Source organism: Diceros bicornis, chromosome 16 (assembly GCF_020826845.1).
Source record: "Diceros bicornis minor isolate mBicDic1 chromosome 16, mDicBic1.mat.cur, whole genome shotgun sequence".
NCBI classification, from domain to species: domain Eukaryota; kingdom Metazoa; phylum Chordata; class Mammalia; order Perissodactyla; family Rhinocerotidae; genus Diceros; species Diceros bicornis.
This window is the reverse complement of record NC_080755.1, coordinates 41,692,162-41,717,238: the sequence shown is the minus strand read 5'-3', so window position 1 is coordinate 41,717,238 and position 25,077 is coordinate 41,692,162. Positions and strand designations below refer to the sequence as shown.

The following is a 25,077-nucleotide window of genomic DNA, read 5'->3' as shown; positions in this document are numbered from 1 at the left end:
AAACCAGCTGTATTTGAAGTAAGTTATGTTTGAAGTTTCTTGTAGATAGCATATAGTTGGGTCATATGTTTTTTATCCACTCTGCCAATCTTTGGGTTTTAATAATTGTATTTAGACCATTTCTAATTAATGTAATTATTGATATGTTAGAGCTTAAGTCTACCATTTTACTTTCTGGTTTCTGTTTGTTCCCTATTTTTCATTTGTCCATCTTGTTTTCCTCTCTTCTTGTAGATATTTGAACATTTTTTTAGCATTCCATTTTGATGTATCTGTAGTATGTGTGTATCTCTTTGTGTAGATTTGCTGTAGACATTACACATACATAACTTGTCACCATCTGGTAGTGTTACCAGTTCCCGTGAGATGGAGAAACCTTCCCCCCTTTAAGTCCTTCTACCCTCCTGGTTTATAATATAATTGTCTTAGATGCTCCTTTACACACATTGAGAACCACATCAGACAATGTTATAATTTTTGCTTCAACTGTCAGACATAATTTAGAAAACTCAAGAAGAGAAAGATCTATTGTATTTACCTATATTTTTGCTCTTTCCATTGTTCTTTCTTCCAAGAGATTTGTTGATTGCTTACTTTGAGTTTTACTATCTTATAGCTATTTCATGTTCAGATTCCCAAAGACTGTTGACTCTGAGGAAAAAGAGACAATACAATGAATATAAAGATTGAAATGACAGTGTAGAGAAATGAGATCATATTTACTGAATTAGGCACTTTTCTTGGACTTGGTAAGAACCTACCACCACTTTGCATTGTGGAAATCCTGTGATGTAGGATGATACAGTGATGAGAATATGAATAAAGATCTATTAAATGAGTGGCTGAGTAAGCTCCAAATTGTCTTCTAGGGTGGTGAGTCTATAATTTATGTGAAATTCCTAATTATCACGGTACTAAGTTCAAAAGATTTTAACTCAAATCCTTTAGTAACTGATAAACTTAATTCTAAAGATTCTCGACAAAAATAACCTTTTATTTTTCATGATCTTTCCACTGCTGTTATAATTTTAAAGCAGTTACTCTCATTCTGATTAATTCTATCTTAAGGAGAAACACACTGAATCTGTGTGGGGATTTTCTTTCTTTATCAGGCACAAGACCTAAATGTCATCGAAGAAGTGATTCGAATGATGTTAGAGATCATCAATTCCTGCCTGACAAATTCTCTTCACCACAATCCAAACTTGGTGTATGCACTGCTTTACAAACGGGATCTCTTTGAACAATTTCGAACTCATCCTTCATTTCAGGATATAATGCAAAATATTGATCTGGTAAGTGTAAATGGAGATATTTATTATAATTCTTTTTTAAGTATTAAAGCAGAGAAACTTGAACAAACCTTGATAAAAACTACAATAGTTAGAATTCTTTCTTTCAACGTTAACTGTATTTACTGTGTATTCTGCTATAACAATTGTTGCATTCAATTATGTATTATGTACATACACACACATATATATTCAATAGAATTGAGATCATACTTTATTTTATTGTTGTTAGTGCTGTTGAGTCGATTTCGACTCTTAGCGGCCCTGTGTACAGTAGAGCAGAGCCCTGCCCAGTCTTTTTGTGCCATTGTCTCATCTTCCAGCGCTACAGCAGACAATGCTCCACTGCTATTCACAGGGTTTTCATGGCCAATCGTTTAGTAAGGGAGTGGCCAGGTCCTTCTTCCTAGTCTGTCTTAGTCTGGAAGCTCCGCTGAAACCTGTCCACCGTGGGTGACCCAGCTGGTATGTGAAATACTGGTGGTGTAGCTTTCAGCATCACAGCAACGCAAAGCCACCACAGTATGACAACCAACAGATGGATGGTGTGGTTCCCTGGCACAGAAACAATCTGGGCCATGGCAGTGAGAGTAAAATCTTAACCACTAGGCCACCAGAGCTGGTGTACTTTATTTTGTACAGTTTGGTATTTGCCATTTTTACTTAACATTTAGATCAAATCAGCCTTTTTCTGTGTTATCATTAATTCTTTGGAAATCTCACATTTTAATATCTGTATAACCTCTATTACAGAGGTCCTAAAGTGTATTTAACAATTATCCCATTATTGTTCATTTTGGTTGTTTCTGATATTTTATATTATTTCGTAATTAATAAACAATTTGTAAATAAATCTTCTCTCACCTTTCTTTAGTTATATTTTTGGTATACTCTCAGAACTGAAATTTTGCTAGTCTTTACTGTCACAGGGTGTCTGTATTTTCAAGACTCAACACATGCTGCCAAATTGCTTTCCAGAAACATTGTACAGTTTATACATCTGCATATCATCACTATGATGATATGAGTAGTGAGAGATGGTAGATTTTGTAGTGAGAGAGGGTCTATCTCACTGCACTCTTGCAGCTTTGAGTCCAGTCATGTGCCACATAGCAACGTTTCAGTCAACGACAGACTGCATATATGATGGTGGTCCCATACGATTAGTACCATAAAGCCTAGGTGTGTAGTAGGCTATACCATCTAGGTTTGAGTACGTACACTCTATGATGTTCACACAACGACAAGATCGCCTAACGATGCATTTCTCAGAACGTATTCCCGTCGTTAAGCAACACATGATTGTATTATAATTATTTTAATATTTGTATTTTTATATCAAAAATTGTATTTCATTATTATTTTAATTTTTTTGTGTGTGTGAGAAAGATTCGCTCTGAGCTAACATCTGTTGCCAATCTTCCTCTTTTTTTTTTTTTTTACTTGAGGAAGATTAGCCCTGAGCTAACATCTGTGCCAGTCTTCCTCTATTTTGTATGTGGGTTACCGCCACAGCGTGGCTTGACAAGTGGTGTAGGTCTGTGTCCGGGATCCAAACCTGCAAACCCAGGCTGCCAAAGTGGAGCATGCCAGCTTTAATCACTACGCCACAGAGCTGGCCCCATTATTATTTTTATTTTTATTTTTTTAATTACTGGTGTGGTTGAACATTTTTCACAGGTCTATGAACTTTTGCTTCCTTTCCCTTTTAAAAATGTTTTTTTTGCTGAATTTTCTATTGCTGTATTTATGTTTTTCAATTCAATTTGATTCCACAAATATTTCTTGAGTAGCTAATCTGATTCAAAGTGCCAGGCACAAAAGTAAACTGAAGGGCCAACATCCTTGTTCTTGTATTACTTTCATTTAAGAAGACATTGAATAATTAAATTATCACACAAGTGTGTATATATATATTATATATGTTAAATTTTTATATATTTTATATTATATATATAAAAAATTTAAATTTCTAATATATAGATATGTATATAATTTCCATCATAAGTAAGCACATGTATGTGTACACCCAATGGTGGGATTGTTGAATAATGTGATTCATACTAAACTGTTGTCCGTGGGGTGTACCATTACACTCTCTGACCAGTGGTGTTTGAGGATTCCTATTGCTTCACATCCTCATGAACACTTAGTTTTATTGGCTTTATAATGGCATCTCATTATAATTTTAATTTGTAATGCCTTGGTTTCCAATGAGGATGAGCATGTTTCATATGGTTTTTTTTCCCATTTGCATTTTCTCTTTTGTGAAGTTCCTATTCAAGTCTTTTGCCAGCTTTTCTATTGAGTTATTTATATTTGTGCAAATTCTTTATATATTCTAGATTCTAGGCCTTTCTTGGTTTTCTGTTGCAAATGTCCAGTCACTACCACAGCTGCAGACTTTCTGACAGAATTCTAAAATTCCTCTCAAAATGGTCAAACAGATCAGATAAAATTTTCATGCCCATTGTCTTGGAGACCTGCTTCCTGCCACGACGAGGTTTTGTGGTGGTTCTCCTGCCCAGCTGCAGCACCTTCCCGGGAATTTCCTTCACCTGTCTCCTGTGGTTGGTCTTGGCTCCTGTGTCTTCCTCTTTCTTGGTTTACTGCTTCATGTTGGTGGAGCATATACTACAGTAGCTTTCTGGGAAAAAGGTTTATGTGAGATAGATTTTTTAATTTTTCATGTCTGAAAATGTTTTTCTTCTCTCTTTATATATGACTTGTTGTCTTTGGAAGCTTTTCTGATCTCTTCATCCTTGTGTTCTGAAATTTCATGATTCCTGTGCCTGGTTAATTACATTGGGCACTTGGAGGGTCCTTTGAGTCTAGAGGCTCATGCTCAGAACTGTCAAATATTCATTTTAGTTATTTCTTCCTTGCTGTCTTCTCTCTGTCTCCTGCTGTCTTCTCTCTGTGAAACTCCTATTAGTCTCATGGCCATTTCCATTTGAGCCCTCTACTGTCAATATCACTAAGTCTTATTTCTTGGACTGATCAGTGTCCTCAGATTAAGAGTACTCCAGGCACCTGCTTGGGGTCTGTCTATAAGCCTGTCTGCAAGGGTTTAAAAGCTGAGGTAGAAAGAGGCTGGATAAAGTTGGGGGGCGGAGTGAAGGGTGAGAGTGGCCTCTACGGCGAAAACTACCGGTTTTCTTTCAGTGTAGCAGCAATACATAGATGTACACATGGACGCTGATCAAATTTAAGAACATCTCTCCATTCTCATGAGCCCATTTTACCAAAACTGGTAAAATAACCAAATTAACCAATTTACTAAAGCCAATTTAACCAATGTAGGATAACTTTTTGCTCACCCCAGTAGAGTCTTGTGTACTTGTTAGGTACTTAACTGAAATCAGCTTTGGGCTATAACCAGCCTCCCATTCCAAACTCTTAACATATAGGATCTGTCAATTGCTGAATACTCTGGAATCCACAGTTACACATGGATTTAATTACAACTATGCATACTGTTGCAAATCTTTTCTTTGATTTGCTCCATATCACTGCCATGTAATGATTGCTGGTAAACAGAAATTGCTCTCAGTTTATGTAGTGTTTTCATGGGCTTTCCTTAAGTTGCTTCAACTGTATACCTAAGGGTTGTAGCTATAGCAAAATATTTTGCCATGCACCCTCTTATTGTTTTCCTAAACTAATATCAATATCATTTAGATTTCATTAACAGAATTGAGGCAGTTGAGTACAGTTGTTGTCATTGCAATCAGGGTAAAGCAGAAACACCATTTCAAATGAGCAAGTTTCTTTTTTGGAGTTCGACTTGACGTTTCTAGTCTTTAAATTCTCACCATTATGAACCAGTACTCCCGTGTAGATTTGTTGATATTTAGGATGTGTGAGAGCATCTTCAAGCTGCTTCTCAAATATTTCTTCTCTGGCCTCATGTCCTTCCTGTTAATTCTGGGTTTAATTGGTATAAGCTCCTTCTTTTAAAATTGACAAGTACTGTTAACAAATCATGAAACAAATTATTGCCTGAGGGACATCCATTACAATTTATCCCTGCCTTCTTTTGTAGGATACATGCTTTTTGACAACTGGATGGACTGTAGTTTATGGTCCAAGAATTAGTGTTAGTTGTATGCTTTGGTAAGAAAACACCAGGCATTGAGGAATCTCTGTGGAAAAAGTAGAGTCCACAGGAGAAATGCAGTCCCTGTTCTGATCCCAGCTCTCAAAGAAACTACCCAGAAAGGAGAGTTTCTGGATAGAAAAGGCAGAGCCTTTCTCCGTTCTTCCTAATAGTGGATTCTTTTTTGTGTGTGTGTGAGGAAGCCCAGCTCTGAGCTAACATCTATTGCCAATCCTCCTCCTTTTTTTCCCCCAAAGCCCCAGTAGATAGTTGTATGTCATAGTTGCACATCCTTCTAGTGGCTGTATGTGGGACACGGCCTCAGCATGGCTGGATAAGTGGTGCATCGGTGCGCGCCCAGGATCCGAACCCGGGCCGCCAGTAGCAGAGCACACGCACTTAAGCGCTAAGCCATGGGGCCGGCCCCCTAATAGTGTATTCTTTATAGCAGCCTTAAGGATTACAATCATGAGAGGAGATTGTTTTCTCTATGAAGGGAAACTTTACAGGCTAGCTATTTACTTATTTCTGAAAAACCACTTCTAACCAGCCTGTTCATGGCTTTGTCCAAATTCATTTCTAGTTTCTTACTAGTACCATTTTTGGGAGTAAAATACTGAGCTTAAGATTCATTATGCTTGTGAGTAAAGGTTTAACAAAATCCTTTCCTCTTTTACATGAGAAATTGGCTTTGAGCTCAGCTGCTTCTAGCTCTGTTCCCTGGAAGTCTGATGCAGGTAGAATGTCAGCTGTGTTGCTAGGTAACACTGCTGTGATAAAAGGAGAAAAGAGAAAATGATATTTGATTGGTAAGTTGTCTGGACTGGAAGGACTATGAATGAACTATACATACCTGGTAGGAAGCCATAGCTTTGGGCTTCCCTGAGTAAGAAAACTCTTATAACCAATCTTGTCCTTTTCAGGGACCTAGAAGCTGAGACTGTCACAAGGGGTGTTAGTTTCCGTTTGGGACATGGCTTCTAAGCTAGGGTGGCTGTTGCGTCGCGTCCACACACGTAGTCTCATTCTCTCACATCTGAGCTGATATTTGAGGGTCCAAAGACTAGCCCTGAGACTGCTGTGAGGATTCCCAGGGAAAAAAAGCCTGTGGCCATGCTGTTGGCGTGCTCTTTTTCTGGTCCTTTTATCCTTTGAAATTAATCTGATGCCAGGTGTGGCCTGTTGTAGTCTCAAGTCTGTTGATATATAATTGGGTCTAAGAATGTTACCCCAGAATGGGCATTGCAATGCTAAAATAGTATTTTCTTGTATTTGTTTATAAATGTATCTTTTTCAAGTTCTGGGGTAGCAGATATTCCTGGTTCTCCAAGATTTATCCAGATCTTTGAATTATAGAAATAGCCAGTATTATAGAAATATCTCCTTTTTCAGCCTTTATATTTCTAATCTGCATTATCTCCATCATCTTAGTCTGCCCTTAGACAAGCCTCTGACCATTCTGTCAGAACTTTTGCCTTTCTCTGGACCTCTGATTCCAGTTTCTTTCTTTGTTGCTTCCTATTTTTCTTTCATTTTTTTTTTTAAGGATAGTCACTTGAACTATGCACAATACATGTCAGGGTAATCTACACCTGCAGTATATTAGGGGAAGATGTTTTCTGTTTTATTCCCAATATCTTTCTTTGTAATAGCCAATATTGTCTTTGTGTTTCTGACAAAAGACTAACCCAGAGTTTCTTTTTGTCTATGGTCATAATTGTAGTAGGTGATAGATCATCATGTTATAAAACATGGTTTGAATTATTTAGCTTTAAATGTTTGTTTAAACCACATCAAAAACCTTTGTTCCTTTTCTATTCATTTCATCATCATCATTACTAGCCTTTATTGCATGCTTGCTAAGCATTTACATGCATTATCTCATTTAATCTTCATGAAGAAACTAACGTGTGGGGTATAGTTCATTTCAATTTTCAGTTTACAAATAAACCAGCTTAGAAAGATTTGACTTGCTCACGGTCGCACATTCAGAAAGTCACAGAGCCAGGACTTAGACATAGACAGTTAAGTGGTAAAGCCCACGTTTGTAATCGTCATGCCTACTATACCCATTCACTAACTGTTCCTACAGCCCCTCATTGGTTTGCCTATTCACTACCTGAAAACTTGCGATCATATCCACAACCTGGAGATTTCACTGTTTACTTTCTCCTTCAAGATCACTTCTAACAAGGTCAGATCGGTCTTTATTCTACCAATGGTGAAAATGAGGATCCTTCTTAGGAACCAGGCTATTGACATCCTTAAAAATATCTCTGAAGAACCATATTATTTTTTGGAAGGACATACGGGAACCATGCAAAGGATTTAAACTACATCCGTTTGAAACTTAGTCTTCTTTGGAAGAAGTGAAAAGCAGAGGGAACGTGAGGGAATAGAGAGGACTTCACTGTCTATCACATGGTGTATAACCACGTGGAAACAGAAGCAGGTTGTTAAATTGGACTTACATCCAGTGCTCACTTTCTAGTCGTTGTCAGAAGAATAAGCCACTTACTGACACTTCAGCTGTGTTCAGTGAAAAATGCACTCCCGGTAAACATATATGCTGTTATGCAGTTCTTAAAACTAGATAAATAAATGCCTCAACATTTTTCAGCACCTACTAAGTGGTAGGAATGAGGCTAAATACCTTTATATACATTATCTCTTGTATTCTTTTTAAACCAGTAAACTAAGTATTATTGTCCCACTTCACAGGTAAGAAAACCAAGATGCTGAGAGAAGGCTTCCCAGGTGATTTTAACACAAATCCCATTCTTTTTTTTTTTGGCTGAGGAAGATTCGCCCTGAGCTAACGTCTATGCCAGTCTTCCTCTATTTTGTATGTGGGTCGCCGCCACAGCATGGCTGACAAGTGGTGTCCATGCCCAGGATCTGAACCCGCAAACCCAGGCCGCCCAAGTGGAGCACGGTGAACTCAACCACTAGGCCATGGGGCTGGCCCCAATGCAAATCCCAGCCTAAGGATCATTGTCTTAGATAACGATCACATATTTGCATAGGGCTTTATCTTTGCTGGTTATTTGCATTTGTATTATCTTATTTGACCCTTAAATCCTCCCTGTGAGGGAGCAGAGCAGGGCTTGAGAGGTGAAATGGTTGGCTCAGAGTCACTCGCTTAGCTACTAAGTCGCTCAGCCAGGCCATGAATCCAGGTCTTCTCATGATAAGCTCCATGTTTCCAACATTCACTTGGATAAACATAAGTAAAATTCCAAGCAAGCAGGTTTTCCAACAACTTTTTGTTGAATACTGCCATCCAACAAAGTGCTGGGCACACTAGAAATTCATTCAAAAACGTTCTAAACTCTTTTTACGTATTTGGAAAAGAATGCCATGATAAAGGTATAAATAACATCTCTACTTTTTGCCTCTTGCAGCACTTTACCTTCCCCTTCCCTCCCCTAAATGCCCCTGAGATTTTGGCTTAAGCAAGCCTTTGCTATTTCTTCTTTCATGGAGTTAACCTTGAAAAGTTTTGGTAGAGGAGACTATGAATCTACTGTTATTTTTAGCTGACAGGGAGTTGAGAGTTGATATTTTTCATTAAGACATTCAGCAGTGTTGAATATCTGAGACAGGAGTGACTAACCTTGGAGCACTTTTAACTTCTGCAGAAGGAGTTAGACATGTGTTTAAGTGGCCACATTTCTATTAGCCACTGGTACATATCCCTCCCGTCTAACTTATAAGATGATATGATCTGGCTGAATTAAGCAGCAGGACAGAATAGAATTACCACACCAAACAAGGGACAATGTGAAAGAAATTTCATGGCTGAATATAAGTAGAGAACAGAAGCAATGAACGGTAATAGTTGTGTAGTAAGGTAAAGGCAAGAAGTATTTTTATCTCTAGAAAGTGTAAAATTCAAATTGGATTTTGTATATTTCCAGACCTGACCATCCTTACTGAGCTCCAAACTAGTGCATTCGATTGCCTGTATGCCAGTCCCAAAAATGTTGGAAAAGGTTAAATTAAAATTCTTTATTTTCTTAAAAAAAAAAACCAAACACAAAATGAATCAACTTTTCTTCTGCAGTCTTCCTTATCTCAATAAATGACATCAATATCTACCTAGTTGCTTAAGCCAAAAAAAAAGAAAAAGTAATAATGAGCGCTAGTTGGAATAGAGGTGGGGAATTGCAGTTCTAAAGAGCGCAGTCAGAAAAGGCCTCTCTGAGAAGGTGCATTTGAGCTAAGACTTGAAGGAGGTCAAAAGTGAGCCATGCAGATATCTGGAGTCAGTGTTGTAGGCAAAGAGAACATAGGGGTAGGATGGGGGCGTGTCTCTGTCTCCCTCTGGAGCAAAAGGTAGTCATGCTTACTGCCTATTATAAAAGATTTGGGTTCCCTAAACTCAGAGTTCTATTTCTATAATATAACCCACTGCATGTGCAGGGGTCATCTGGCCCTCTTCAGATCACTCTTCTGCAAACTGGGGCTTGAGGAACTAGAGCAAAATGCTAATAACGCTCTGGTTACTGCTATCGCTTTGACTAACAATCTTTCCTTCATCACTGACCCAGAAATCTCCGTCTTCCAGCATCCATGAAACCATGACTGACTAACTTACTAACTTGCAAGTAGGATAAAATTTCAGACTCTTCACGGTTCTTGACAATGTAAAATGATATAGTATTATTTGAAGGTAGACTGATAAATTAAAGATGAATATTATAAACTCAAGGCCAGCCACTCATGCAAAAAAGAAATAGAGATATAACTAGTAAGCCAAAGATGGAGATAAAATAGAATCATAAATTATACTCAATCCAAAGGCAGGCAGGAAAAAACAGAATAAACAATAGTGGAACAAATAGAAACAACAAGCAATGTGGTAGATTTAAATCCAACCATGTCAGTAATTATATTAAATGCCTCAATTAAAAGAGAGATTTTCAGATTGGATAAAAAGTAAAATCTAACTATGTGCTGTCTATAAGAAACTGATTTTAAATATAAAGACATAAATAGATTAAAAGTAAAAGAATGAAAGAACTTTTACTGTGCAAGCACTAATAAAAGAAAGCTGGAGTGACTATGTTAACAGCAAAATAGACTTCAGAACAAGGAATATTTCCAGAGATAAAGAGGGGCACCAGGTAATGATAAAGAGGTCAGTTCACCAAGAAGACATAACAATCCCAAAGATGGATGCACCTAACAGAGCTTCAAAATACAGGAAGCAAAAACTGACAGAATGCAAGGAGAAAGACAAATCCATAAGTATAATTGGAGAAGTCAGCACTTCTTTCTCAGTAACTGATACAATAAATGGACAGAAAGTTAGTGATGATATAGAAGACCCAAACTATACTACCAACCAACTTGATTTAATTGACATTCAACCCAACATCATCAGTGCACAGGGAACGTTCACTGAGATAGACCATATTTGGGGCCATAAAACAAACCTCAGCAAATTTAAAAGACTTGAAATCATATAGAATATGTTCTTTAACCACAATGAAATTAAACTAGAAATCAATAAGAAAGATATCTGGAAAATACCCCCAATATTTGAAAATTAAACAGTACACCTATGAGTCAAAGAGAGGAGGTCACAAGGGAAATAGGACATATTTTCAAGTGAGCAAAAATGAAAATGCAATATATGAAAATTGTGGGGCACAGCTAAAGCTTTGAGGGAAATTTATAGCATTAAATGCTTCTGTTAGAAAAGGAGAAAGGTCTTAAATCAATGATAAGATTCCACATTAAGGAACTAGAAAAAGAAGAGATTAAACCCAAAGCAAGAAGAAGGTAGGAAATAATAAAGATAAGAGCAAAAATCAATGAAACTGAAAAAGAAATAGAGAAAATCAGTGATACCAAAAAAGCTGGTTATTTGGGGGAGCGGGGAGGGGGGGAATATAAAATGGATAAATGTGTGGCCAAACTAATCAAGAGGAAAAAGAGAGAGGACACAAATTACCAATATCAGAAATCATAAGAGGGGGAATCGAAAGGTAATAGGAGAATACTATGGATAAGTCTCTGGCACTAAATTTGACAGCTTAGATGAAATGGACAAATTCCTTGAAAGGAACAAACTTTCAAAGTTTACTCACCAATAAACAGATAATCTGAATAGCTCTATATCTTTAATAGATATTGAATTAGTACTTAAAAATTTTCCAACAAAAACTCCAGACTAGATGGCTTCACCCTTGAATTCTGCCAAACTTTTAAAGAAGAAATAATACTATTTCAATGCAAACTCCTCCAGATAATGGAAGAAGAGAACATACTTCACAACTCATTTTATGAGGACATTATTACTCTAATACCAATACTGGACAAAGATGTTACAAGAAAAGAAAATTACGAATCAGTATTTCTCGTGGATCTAGGAGCAAAAATCCTCAGTATTACCAAGTTGATTCTGGGAATATATCAAAAGAATAATACAGCATGATCAATTGGCATGTATCCCAAGAATTCAAGTTTGCTTCAATATTCAAAAACTAATTAATGTAATTTGCCACATTAACAGACTAAAGAAGAAAAACCATATGATCATCTCAATACATGTAGAAAAAGCATTTGTCAAAATTTAGCATTCTTTCATGATAAAAAACTATGAAAAATTCCTCCATCTTGTATTAAGTTTAATTTTTCTGAAAATCATAAAACTAATATAAATTTTTTGAAAGAGAAGAGTTATGCATAAATTCATCAAGTAAAAGTAGAAGAGGTTTCAGTTGACCCTCAGTAATGTATTAAACTAGTGGGGTACTCATGTTGGTTTTAACCTGCAGGCTTTCCTGGAACTTACTTTCAGTAGATTTCACTTGCTAGTCCTGTCTGGTTTGGGTGAGGTCACCTTTGCCACCAAATTTAGTTCTTACAAATTTTTCACCTAATGTGAGGCATAAAATCAGGAAATATAGACATATAACTACAAAGAAATGTAATTGATTGGATAGATTGTTGGTAGTAGAAATATGCATGGGTTTCATCCTTAACAGACTACTTTCATATGTATTATAGTTGTTCCCTATGTGGTAGATAGGGCCACTTTTTCATTTTATAAATGAAGATACTGAGAATACACCTAATAATAATGATAGTAGCTGACATTTTGGGAGCACTTACCATGTGCCGGGCATTGTTCTTTGCTCTTTGTACTTTGCAGGTATTAACTTACTTAATTCTAACAACAACTCCATGAAGCAGGCATTATATTTTTCCTCATTTATAGATCAGGAACCTGAAGCATAGAGAAGTTAAATAACCTGCCTAAGTCTATAAGGAGAGCTGGAATTTTAACTCCAGCATCTAACACTGCTAAGTGGTCAACCACTGCATGATGCTACATCTAGAAGAAGTTGTGTGTCTTATAAGTCACTTCACTAGTAAGTATCAGAGGCAGGACCCTTCTGACTTTGAGCAGTTCCTAGTCCACACTACCATGATGTGTGATCTATTTAATTACAGTCGTGCATCACTTAACGGGGTTTCTTCTGAGAAGTGTGTTGTTAGGCGATTTCACTGTTGTGCGAATATCATAGAGTGTACTGAAGGGGAACAAAATTTGCCACCCCAAAATGTCTCTCTAACGTGAGGATTATTTTAGGCTGATGATTTTTAAGAAACAGAAGACTCAAAGTTTTTCTTGTTACCTTCCCCTTAACTGCCTGAAAGAATTCAGATAAAGAAAACCTGTCTTGGGAAGCTAGCATAACATGAACGAGTGGTAGTCAGAGTGGACCCTAAAAAAGCCTGTTTGCTGGGCTCCTCTGTGTTCTTCTGTTTCTGTGTGACCAAACACTTATTTTCCAAACATTTGCTCCTTTTCTCCTAGTTGTGAATTGCCTTCCTTCCCTTTGAAGTCCCTAACTCTCCCCACCCCCAAAATCTCCTTTTGTCTTTGGCTGAGGATGGTATTTAAGGTGAGAGCTTTGGCCACTTGGGGGAGTTACTCAGTTTTCCTGGGTTTCTCCCACATATACATGTTATTAAACTTTTGTTTGTTTTTCTCCTGTTACTCTGTCTCATGTCAATTTAATTCTTAGATCAGCTGGAAGAACCTAGAAGGGTAGAGGAAAATTTCTTCCTCTCTTTCAGTACTTGCACAAACCCAGATGGGTATACCTTACTACACACCCAGGCTATATGGTACTAGTCTTATGGCACCACCATCACATATGCGGTCTGTTGTTGACTGAAATGTCATTATGTGGTGCATGACTGTATACATGTTTGATCTGTGTCTTGCCTTTGAATTACACTAACATATCATTCATTCCCTTTTTAGCCAGAGGTTTCACTTTAAATTTTTTTTATTATTGGCTATGTCTTGTGCAGACGTTTTCAGAGGGAAAAAAATTGATCTATTTTAACAGTTTTAATGGTTGCTATGGAAGTTGATAAAAGCCACATCTCTTATAGTCATCATCACTAAATTTACTATTGTGTGCAAAATTCTAACCTGGTAGTAGGAAATACAAGTTTATATCTTTGAATGAATTGTTTCTCATTCTTTGCTAGTGTTGCAGCCTGACTCCAACCGAAATTTCGGGCTAAACAACTTACACCTTTCTCCTCATATATTTTCTATTAAGAAAAACTAAGCCTTTTGTTAGAGAATTGCTGGAGACAACATGATAAAGTAAGAAGAAACATCGGCGTTGCAGTCCCCCTCCTGACACCTAACCTGGCTAACCCTGCTCAAGCTTCTCTCTCTGATCCTGTTGAGTCATGTGTAGGACAGAGATTTTATCAGCCTCATAGAATGAATTAATAATATGTGTAGAGCACATGGCCCATAATAAACATGCAGTAGATGTTCATTCCCTTCAGTTTTGAACATCTGGAACATACCCTTCTGGAAGTGGTAGCTTTCTCATTTTCTAAAGTAATGTGAGTTTGAATGCAAAAACATCAGACTGTCAGCTTTAAAACATACAAATGAGAGCCAGTTTGAAAAAGGAACTTAACTTAGCAACTGAGTCACATGCCTACTCTGCAGCTCTGCTGGTGGAAATGGGAGTTCCTTGTGGCTTAGAGGCAAGTCCATTTAGGCCACAGAGTGAACAAAACTAGACTGTCATTGCATTACTTTGTTCTTTGATGATGTGTCATGTAAGTACTCTCTCTTACGTTGGTTTGTAATGTCTGTATTTGAATACTATGTATTCCGCTTAGCTTTGACTATATGCATTTTTGTTTTCTTGATCAGCAATCTCCAAAGTGGATGGATATACATACCCCGGAGGTAGCACATACTCCAGAGATTGCACCAACAGTCCATAGAAACATGGGAAGAAAATATTAGAGGTGTTATTTATTCACCTACAGAGATAGAGGTTTAGTTTTACTGATTCTTAGTATTGGCATGGACAACCTCTGTGTCAGCTGCCATAGTCCAGGTATCCTTGGGGAGGAGATAGGAGGAGTTCCTCAACCTGGAGGGCTTGGTGTGGGTACCCTCACTTTTTCATTCACTTAAGGCTTATTGTAATGCATATTATTCATGGTTATGATATCTAGATTTAACTAAGTAAACCTTCATAAAATGGAGGATTGCTATGATTCCTGCAAAGGAACCACAAATTGAAGACAATATGATAAGTATACATGACAAAAGGAAAATGGCAGAGCTGACATCCCCTTCCTTCTAGAACAAGTGCTACATTACAAGAAACCAGTCTAATCTCACAAGAAATGAATCCATAAAAATTATCAAGAAGACTCTTTGGGGGCCAGCCCAGTGGCTCAAGCAGTTAAGTGCGCGCGCTCCGCTGCGGCGGCCCAGTGTTCGCCAGTTCGGATCCTGGGCGTGCACTGATGCCCTGCTTGGCAAGCCATGCTGTGGCGGCATCCCATATGAAGTGGAGGAAGATGGGCACGGATGTTAGCCCAGGGCCAGTCTTCCTCAGCAAAAAAAGAAGAGGATTGGCAGATGTTAGCACAGGGCTGATCTCCTCACAAAAAAAAAAAAAACAAGACTCTTTGCATTATGGATTTACATCCACTATAATAAACACAGTGCATCTTACTATCAGCAGTATTGTGTTTGCTGATGGTAATGTGAAGCCTTTGTGATTAGCAAGACATATGATAGCTACTTATCCAGATTTTTTTTTTTTGGTGAGGAACATTGGCCCTGAGCTAACACCTGTTGCCAGTCTTCCTCTTTTTGCTTGAGGAAGATTGTCCCTAAACTAACATCTGTGCCAGTCTTCCCTATTTTGTATGTGGGACGCCGCCACGGCATGGCTGACGAGTGGTGTAAGTCTGCACCCAGGACCTGAAACTGCGAACCCTGGGCCAGCTCCTCCATGTTTTTTTGAGGAAAATTAGCCCTGAGCTAACATCTGTTGCCAATCTCTCTCTTTTTTGCTGAGGAAGACTGGCCCTGGGCTAACATCCATGCCCATCTTCCTCTACTTTATATGGGACACCCCCCACAGCGTGGCTTGACAAGCAGTGCGTAGATCCGCACCCGGGATCCGAACCTGAGAACTCCGGACCCCCAAAGCAGAACACATGAACTTAACCGCTAAGCCGCTGGGCCGGCCCCAGCCCTCCAGATTATTTTTAATTGATAATATTTTAATGAGTATCAAAAACTGTTTTGTATCTATAGTTAAGTAATTTTTAAAATCTAGTTTATTTTGTCTCTATCTTATTCTTTTAAATTTCTTTATGTACATTTTATAATATGTAAACCATTAATGCTATAGTATATTGCATAATTTATAAATAAATAGAACATATATCAGAAGTACATTCTCATTTTTTTACTCATAAGCATATATAGTCAAAAAAATTTAGGGACCTCTGGTCTAGATTCTGGCTGATGGTCCAAATCCCCTGGAGAGACTGCTGAGGAAGGTCTCTGGCCAGGCCCTGGGATCAGTATTTTCACAGAGCTTCCTAGCCAATTTTGAGGATCAGCCACCTTTGAGAGCCAGTCCTTGTCTACATTATCTACAAGTATAAGCCAAAAATCATCCAATGGTGAAAATGGCTGCATTTGGTAAATATTAGAAAGGGGAAAACCATTCTATAGGCCTCAAGCATCCATAAAATCTATTTGCTTTTCCATAGACATTTTTCGTTTCTTAGAATGTGTTTTTAACAGATATGTTCCTACTCTATAAATATTTTTTGGTCAAAGAAGAAAATTTAATGCATAGATATTAGGCTGAACCATATGAAATTGCCAATATTCAACCATTTTTTTAATATACAAAAATGGCATTTCAGGGCCAGCCCTGTGGCTTAGCGGTTAAGTGTGCGCGCTCCGCTACTGGCGGCCCTAACCGCTACTGGGCTTCGGATCCGGGCGCACATCGACGCACCGCTTCTCCGGCCATGGTGAGGCCGCGTCCCACATACAGCAACTAGAAGGATGTGCAACTATGACATACAGCTATCTACTGAGGCTTTGGGGGAAAAAATAAAAGGAGGAGGATTGGCAATAGATGTTAGCTCAGAGCTGGTCTTCCTCAGCAAAAAGAGGAGGGTTAGCATGGATGTTAGCTCAGGGCTGATCTTCCTCACCAAAAAAAAAAAAAAAAAAAATGCTATTTCATATGGTTAACCAAGTTTTTCCTCAGAAAAACAGTGTTTAAAACCTGTAAAGATATTTATACAAAAGGAAGGCATTTATTTTACATCTTTGTTGTTGCATATTTTAAAATAAGATTTTTATATAACTATTACAATGTGTTTTCTATTTATGTTGTGTCTCTCTTCAAAGACTTAATCACTATATTATAAAAGTCAATTTAAAAACATCAATTTGAGGGCCGGCCCCGTGGCTTAGCGGTTAAGTGCGTGCCCTCTGCTGCTGGCGGCCCGGGTTCGGATCCCGGGCGTGCACCCATGCACCACTTCTCCGGCCATGCTGAGGCCGCGTCCCACATACAGCAACTAGGAGGATGTGCAGCTATGGCATACAACTATCTACTGTGGCTTTAGGGGGAAAAATAAATAAATAAAATCTTAAAAAAAAAAAAAAAACATCAATTTGAGTACGTGCTGTGTCTGAACTCTGTGAACAAAATTTTATCCCAGAATTCCCAAAAAGAGCTTAAAATCTGGCTTGGAAAAAACATGACCCATCAGCATATGCTGAAAACCAACCTTTCGTAGACAGAGTAAGCAACTTGCAAAGGAGCTGGTACCAGCAGACTGCCTGAGATAAATTATCTGGACTCAACAGCCATCGGCTGCCTTTGTCTTCACTCATTGCCACAGTCTCTCAAGGCATAAGCTTGTTAGGGTCCTGGTTCCACCTGGGTCTCTTTACTTTCTAGAATAAATGCATTTCAGTGGCATTTATGTCATACGGTACACATTCCACTAGAATGGTTAGGAGAAAAGTTATTGCACTCTTGAACAATAGTAATATTTATAATATTATTAATTATAATAAATAGTAATATTTAGGAGAGTAACCTTGGACGAAAATTTATAAGAATGTTTATAAATGTTAGTAACTTAATATAAAATAAAAAACATGTAAGTGGAAATATTCAACTTTTTAAAAAAACAAATAAGCTTTTATATTTTTGCATGTCTGACTATAGACACTTAAGTGTTATTCTCTTGAATAAAAAGGTATCCACAGTCTTCCTGATTTATTAACATTGTGATTTTAAAATGATTTCCTAAAAAATGATGACATTTTAGATTTTTGTGACAAATATTAAGGGACAGTATTATTTCCAGAATGCTGCTATGTTAGCATCTTGCTACATAGTTAGGCTGTGCTGTGACATGAAGTAAAAGTAATTATAGCTTGCTGTTGATTATCCCTCGTGATCAGGGTAAGAGTGTTGTGGATAAATTAAATTAATAAATAATGCCCAAAATATCATTTTAACCATTATCTTCAAATTCCTTTCTTATTAGGCTTTTTTTTGAAAGTTACTATTAAGCCTCAATATTGACAGGTTTTAAGGTTTAGCTTTCTTTTCTCACCTTCTGATGGGTCCTGCTTTCTAAAGGAAATAAAAATGCAAGGTGAAACAGCGCAAGAAAGAGCAGAACAGAAGCCTACTTAATTCACAGAACGGATAATCAGCCCTGAATATTCAGGGATTGGCTGTGATTCAGCCATCAAACCCTGTGTGGAGAGGACTGCAATTAGGAGGGCTAGTGAATTAAAACCCAGGTCACTCCAAGAAATAGAATTATGGTAGTTTGGCTACCATGTGAGAAAGGCATCTACTGAAAATACATCTCATATATCCGCTTGTTTAAAAAACAACACTTTACATTCCAGGTGATCACCTTCTTTAGCTCAAGGTTGCTACAAGCTGGAGCTGAGCTGTCAGTGGAACGGGTCCTGGAAATCATCAAGCAAGGGGTTGTTGCCCTGCCCAAAGACAGGCTGAAGGTAAGACTGGCGAAAGAATATACATACTGCGGTATCACTTGACGTGAATATGTGTCTGAGCAGGGTCTATTCAGAATGGTACCACTTACCCAGTTCTTGTGCTAGAAAGAGCTCTTTAAATATTGCCTACTATATGCTGTACAGATACACAGAACTGTGATGAAGAAGGGTTCCAAGAGTTTTCCACAAGAAAATAGCCAAAGAAGGACTAATATCTTCACACCACTGCATGTCCTTTGAGTAACCACTGCATGTACTATGAGTAATTCATATCCTATGAATAAAAGAGTACCTTATTTTTTTAACCCAGTGAAATAAATTCAGTCTTGTGAGTATCATCAAGGGTTGATGGGAAGGTAGTGGTGGTGGTGATGACTACAGTGATGGCTCACACTTACATAGTGTTTACTCAATGCCATGTGGGGTTCTAAGTGTCTCACGTATATTAACTCATTTGATCCTCACAACAACCCTTGAAGGGAGGTAGTGTTATCATCCTAATTTTTCAGATGAAGAAACTGATGCACAGAGAGGTTAAGTAACTTACCAAAGCCATACAGCTAGAAAATTACACAACTGAGAGATTCATACCCGTGCACTCTGGCTCCAAAGCAAATCCGTGTTCACACTCACCACACCATTTACTGCATGCTTGGGTGTAGCTATGGAAAAAGAAGCCTTCACGGAAGAGGTGGGGGAAATACTGTATTCAGAAGGCATTTACATTTGTGTGGTAGATGTGTTCCTGAAGTGATCTCGGTGTAAAACTCATACCTCAAGACTAATTTTCCCATAGGAAAAAATATAGAGGGCATATTTTGCAGGGATGCATGAATGTACAGCCTTGAGGCTTATTTTTACTTTAATACTTATTTTTAATTTTTCCTACATTATCTTTAATTTTTTTTGGAGTGCTCATTCCTAAATTAACAACACAAGCGTCATGTTTGGCCTTCTTCATAGTGTTTTATCACAACTAACTTCTGTTCCAAAGTTACTGTTTTGGGGCCCGTGTTTTCCAGCACTATCACTACAACCACTGCTTCATGAACGCTTGAGAGAGATAGTTGTAGGATGTGAAAATATTTTCAGTTATCATAACAGAGTTTGTAAAACAACAGCACATTAGTCATCATAACCACTTACAGAAGCTCCACAGGACGTAAACAGCAGTGAGGTTCACGCAGTGCTGAGCAAGGTGGCAGGTGTTTCTGCTTATCAGCTAAAATGGCACCACCATGTGGCAATAGCATAAAAGCTGATTACTCCTCTGGACCCGCTAGATATGACTTTACCCTATTCCTAACAATTCTTTAAATTTAGAGAATTCATATTTTCCATTCTTACATAAAGTAAATGTTTTGGGATTTTTTTTGCACTATTTCAAATTTACTTGAACTATGCCGTATGAACCAGAACAAAAATCCATGAAGATAAGAGTGGCTGCTCATAGGCAGTGATGGATCTTGGTGTCTAGGCTGCGTCAAGAAAGAAGGGGAACTATCAGGAGACTGTAAGAAAAGGATCGCGCATAGGAGTCAGGGAAAGGAGAGATCAGAGAACCAGCATAATGGAAGGAATGGAGATTGTGTTTAGAGAACAGTATAGTTAGACTGAAGATGTCAGAAGTGGTGCAGATCTTGGTGATATCATGGTCTGGATTTGGCCGTGAGTAGGGGACTGAGGCGATGTGGATGTGAATGAAAGTCAGTATGATTAGTCAGTTAATGGACTGGAAGCCAAGGACAGGTCATTCACATGGGCATCCTAGTCACCCAGGATGGTAAGCCATGGGATGGAGAGAAAGACTCTGAGTCAAATGCTGCAGTAAATGGCAAAGTGGCCTAGAAATCAGTAGGTGGCAGCTACAAGAACGAGAAGAAGCTGATGTCAGCCTTATGTGAGCAGAGCTTTTTGCTTAAAGGTAGAGGAATAATACAGTGAAAGCAAAGAGGACACCAACCCCACTCCTGACCGTGAAGGCTGTGGAATGTGAAAGAATAAGTAGCATCTCCTTCCAAAGGCTCCAGGGGCATCCGTCCTGAGGGGAGAGCCGGATTTCAGTTAAAGGAGAAGTAAGGAGGTAAGGTTCAGTGCAGGGACTGAGAATGGAGGGATACTTAATAACCATGAAATAGAGGTTCGAAAAGGCACTGTGGGAATGGGAGGGAGGGAAGAACAGGAGATTGGATTAGGGGAGAGAAAGCACAAAGCAATATGGGGACAAATTACAGGAGAACATGGCTGATTGGAGGGGCTTATGTTTCAGGCAATGGCCAGTGATGAGGAGGACATAGGATGTGTTAGGTTTAAGCTTGCCACAAGATTCCATCGACACTGAAGAAGTCTTTATCAGGCACCTGCTCTGTGACAGCCATTGCTTTAAGTGCTTGGGTGCCTCAGTAAGCAAAGATCTCTGCCCTTACAGGGCTCACAGTTTAGCAGGAGGAGACGGACAATGAACAATCAGCATAATAAATAACAGAGTGATCTAGTGAACTAGAAACGTGGTAAGTGCTCTGGAAAATAAAAGATAGAGCAGGTTAAGGGGTTTTGAGACTTTTGGGGAGAGTGTAGTGGGAGAAAGTTGTAGAATTACAAAGAATGGTCTGGGCAACATTTAGCAAAGATAAAAAGGAGGTGAGAGAGTTAAGCATGCTGATTCAGAGGAGAGTCCCAAGCAGTAGGAACAGCCGCTGAGAAGGCCCTAAGCCGGGAGGATGCCAGGCGTGTTGAAGAAATAGCAGAGAGACCTAAGTGGCTGGAGCTGCGTTGAACAAGGGGAAGATGATCGGGGGTGAGGGGGTGCAGTGAAATGGAGAACCAGTACAAATTTTTGAGAAGAGGAGTGGCATGATGTGGCTTATATTTTAACAGGATCAGTCTGGCGGCTGTGTTGACACTAAACTATAGGGAGACAATGAAAGCAGAAAGATCAGTTGGAAGATTATTGCTTGACTTGGACCATGGTGGCAAGGTGGAAGTGCCAATAGAATTAGTCCGAGAAGTTGTCTGGTGGGCACAGGAGAGCCCTTAGGCCTCTTAGGAGACAGCTCCAGTCTGCACTGGTTACAAAAGCTCCAGGGGACAGTGGCTAGAACATAGGTTCTGACGGACCGGTTAGAGAACTGGTCTGCAAGTATTGGAAGAGTTGTTTATGGAAGTGGATTTAGACTTGGTCTGTGTAGTCTCATGGACAACTTTCAGATGTTGGTTTGCCAAGTCGGTCATGGTTAGAAGCCTGGCTCTGCTTTGCTAAATGTGGTGTGGCTCAAGAATGTGTGGGGGTCAGTACACTATACACTACTAGTGTATAGAGGCTATACTAGACAATTCAGACGAAACTTTTGGATGCCATACCTTAAGACAACTCTGGAAAACTTTCAGAGAATCACCAAAATTGTGAAAGAACGCAGGGAGTGGTTAGAGGAACTCACACTGTTGTTATTAGCCTTAAGAAGACAGGATTCGAGCAGAAGAGACTTGTTTTCAAGTACTAGAAATATTGTTTATGAAAGCAGATTTGGACTGGTTCCTTGTGATCTCAAGAATAGGAACAATGGATAGAAGCTACATACAGGGACCTGCATTTCAGTCCCATATAAGGAAGAACTTTCTAATAGATGGAATTATTTAGAGATGGAATAGACAACTTTTGGGAAGTGATGCATTCACTCTCACTGGATAGAGATTTTAGAGTAATAGGCTGATGGCTGCTTGGCAAGGATGCAAATAGGTTGCATGTTGGATGCAGCTCTTATCTATTGGTACTAGCTGGTTAGAGCAGTGAAGGGAGAGGGATTCTAAGGCAGAGTTCAGGTTCAGCAGGAGGAGTGCTGAGATCCATTAACAATGCCTGCCGTTGGCAACAAGGGCAGAAAGTAAGGAGCTCGTGTGATTATTTGCCATTCCAATTGTAAAGACTCAACTGTTGGTTGGGAAATCTAACTATTTGACTTTTAAGAACCTTCCCATTCCTAAGAGTATAATTCTGTCTATGTGTATACAAAATTGTTGTTCTCCACAAAGCAGGAAAACTGCATAAATTTTTGATAACAGTTTTCGCTCTCAGAAGATGTGAGAAACAGTAAGGGAAAGTAATTAATCTTGGAGTATATTTTATGAGAAAGAGTTCATTTATGACAAAGAGGTCACCTTTCAGTTCCTGGTAGCAGAGGGCATAGTCAGATCTGTATGCTAGAAGAAACATAAATTGCTGAAAGTTGGATGTGGCTCGTAACAAGAAAAAATATGGTTCCGGAGGGATGGAAAACTAAAAAAGATTTGACTATCCAATCACTGATTGTCTTGTGCAAACAAATATGAGAACTACATTTGTCCTGGAGTATCTGTTGTCAGCTCTGCATCACCATCACCCCTTCTCCTGTCTCCTCTACATCACAGAGAAAAAGCCAGAATGCTTTTCCCAGAATCCTCCTCTCTGTGTAATTCTGAGTTAGAGTCTGCCAAAGAAAGGTATTTATTTGCATGAGATTTAGAAGGTTGAAGAGAAGAAGAAACCATTATTCTCCAGAGGCAGCTCCTGCCCTTCGCCTGGCTCAGGGCTGTAGATGGCAAAGGTTGTTGATGGCTCCCCAGGGGTACTGAGGTTTGCAGCGACTTGCAGTGAGCTAGTGAGAACCATCCACTCCAGTGCTGAAGACTGTTCTGTTGCAGCTTCCCTGATCTTTGCCTACCTTACCCTTTCCAACAGTTGCATAATCCTCTATTTTCCATATGAAATCCTTATATTATATGAGTTATATTATTATGAGTTATAGAGAGTAGCTTCTGTTTTCCCTGCCAAACCTGTCAGGGAAATAAAACCCCTGATTTCAAACAGAAAGAAATTTGATGTAGGGAATTAAAAAATTGTTGAAAGGACTAGGGAAGCTGAGTTCAGGGAAAATTACTGCTGGCTTTCAGGAAATCAGAAGTGGCAGAAATGTTATCACCAATGATCTAGCCTGCCTGTAGCATCCATGTAGGGAGGTCTGCAGGAAGATTTGTAGAAGCCACTGGCAAAACTTTTACTTCTGCTGAAGCCCACCGGCCTGCCCATCATTGTTACTAGAGCGACAGTGACCTCTGTTTCTCTTGTAACTTCCAAAATACATGCAAGTTCCTCTCATTGCCGCAGTCTAACCCAAAGCCCTGCTGGAGATATTCTAGGAAATGTAGTTTCCAGGCTTTCGGCCCCTGCGATGCAGGGGATGGCATGAAAGGGGAGAAGAGTGCTAGAGTTGCCAACAAGCAGTGTGGCATAGGATCAAAAGAAACTGATGAAGCAGCATGAGACACTCCTTGATAAGCATGGATTTTTAAAAGGGTATGCACAAAAGATAGAAGGAGTGTTATGTGTAGAGGCCAAATGGAAAGGAGTGGCATGAACTTATACAAATGTTATCAAAATACTCAAATTAGAAAGGAACTTTGATCCTCTGAGAGGAGAAAGCAAAGAAAATAAGAAGTTGTGGGCTTTCAGTGTGGGAACAGTAGACAGGATTACATGATGATTGATTGATCAGTGCATTCGCCCATTTTCAAATACTAGTTTGTTTATTTTATCTCCTTCAATGAGAATAATCTCAAACTGGAAAAGAGTATATCCTTTAAATAAAAGTGAAGTCTATGGGGCCGTCCCTGTGCTTAGCGGTTAAGTGCGCGCGCTCCGCTACTGGCGGCGCGGGTTCGGATCCCGGGCGCACACTGACGCACCGCTTCTCCGGCCATGCTGAGACGGGTCCCACATACAGCAACTAGAAGGATGTGCAACTATGACATACAACTATCTACTGGGGCTTTGGGGAGAAAAAGGGGAAAAAAAAAAAGTGAAGTCTAAGATAAGTAAATGAATGGTAAAAGAACTGCCAGCACTTTTAACCTTAAGGCTCAGATAAATTTCTCAAGACGCTGACAGGTATAACCTGTCAGTAAAATTTGAGAACTCAAGCTCCGTAATAATCATAATCATAATAATGCTGCAAGACAGTTTTCTAAGCACTTTGTAAGAATTGGTGCTATTCTGATTGGCCTGATTTTCTAGATGAGGCAGCTAAGGCACAGAGAGGTTCAATAACTGCCCAAGTGCAAAGCTGGGTTTCACACCAAGGCAGTCTTTCTCCAGGGTCTGTTTTGTTTACCGCTGTCCTGTACCCTATTCTGTTTTGTGCTGGTAAGACCACACTAGGGACGTTAGGTTCCATCTGAGCATCACATTAGTAAACTAAGCTGTGTGCAGAAGCAGGTGAAGTTACAGTAAAGAACCAGTCAATCACATAAGGTGAGAAGCAGAAGATATA

The 25,077-nt window shown here is 39.0% G+C and overlaps 1 protein-coding gene across 2 annotated transcripts in view; it reads left to right on the top strand.

Annotated features, from left to right (window-relative positions):
• Positions 1-25,077, top strand: part of DYM (dymeclin) — a 375,345-nt gene that overhangs the window by 298,605 nt on the left and 51,663 nt on the right. For both annotated transcript variants that reach the window (XM_058557075.1, XM_058557076.1), the window contains 2 exons: positions 1,113-1,295; positions 18,662-18,775. In XM_058557075.1, the coding sequence (XP_058413058.1) occupies positions 1,113-1,295; positions 18,662-18,775 (297 nt within the window). The remainder of the gene's footprint in view (positions 1-1,112; positions 1,296-18,661; positions 18,776-25,077) is intronic.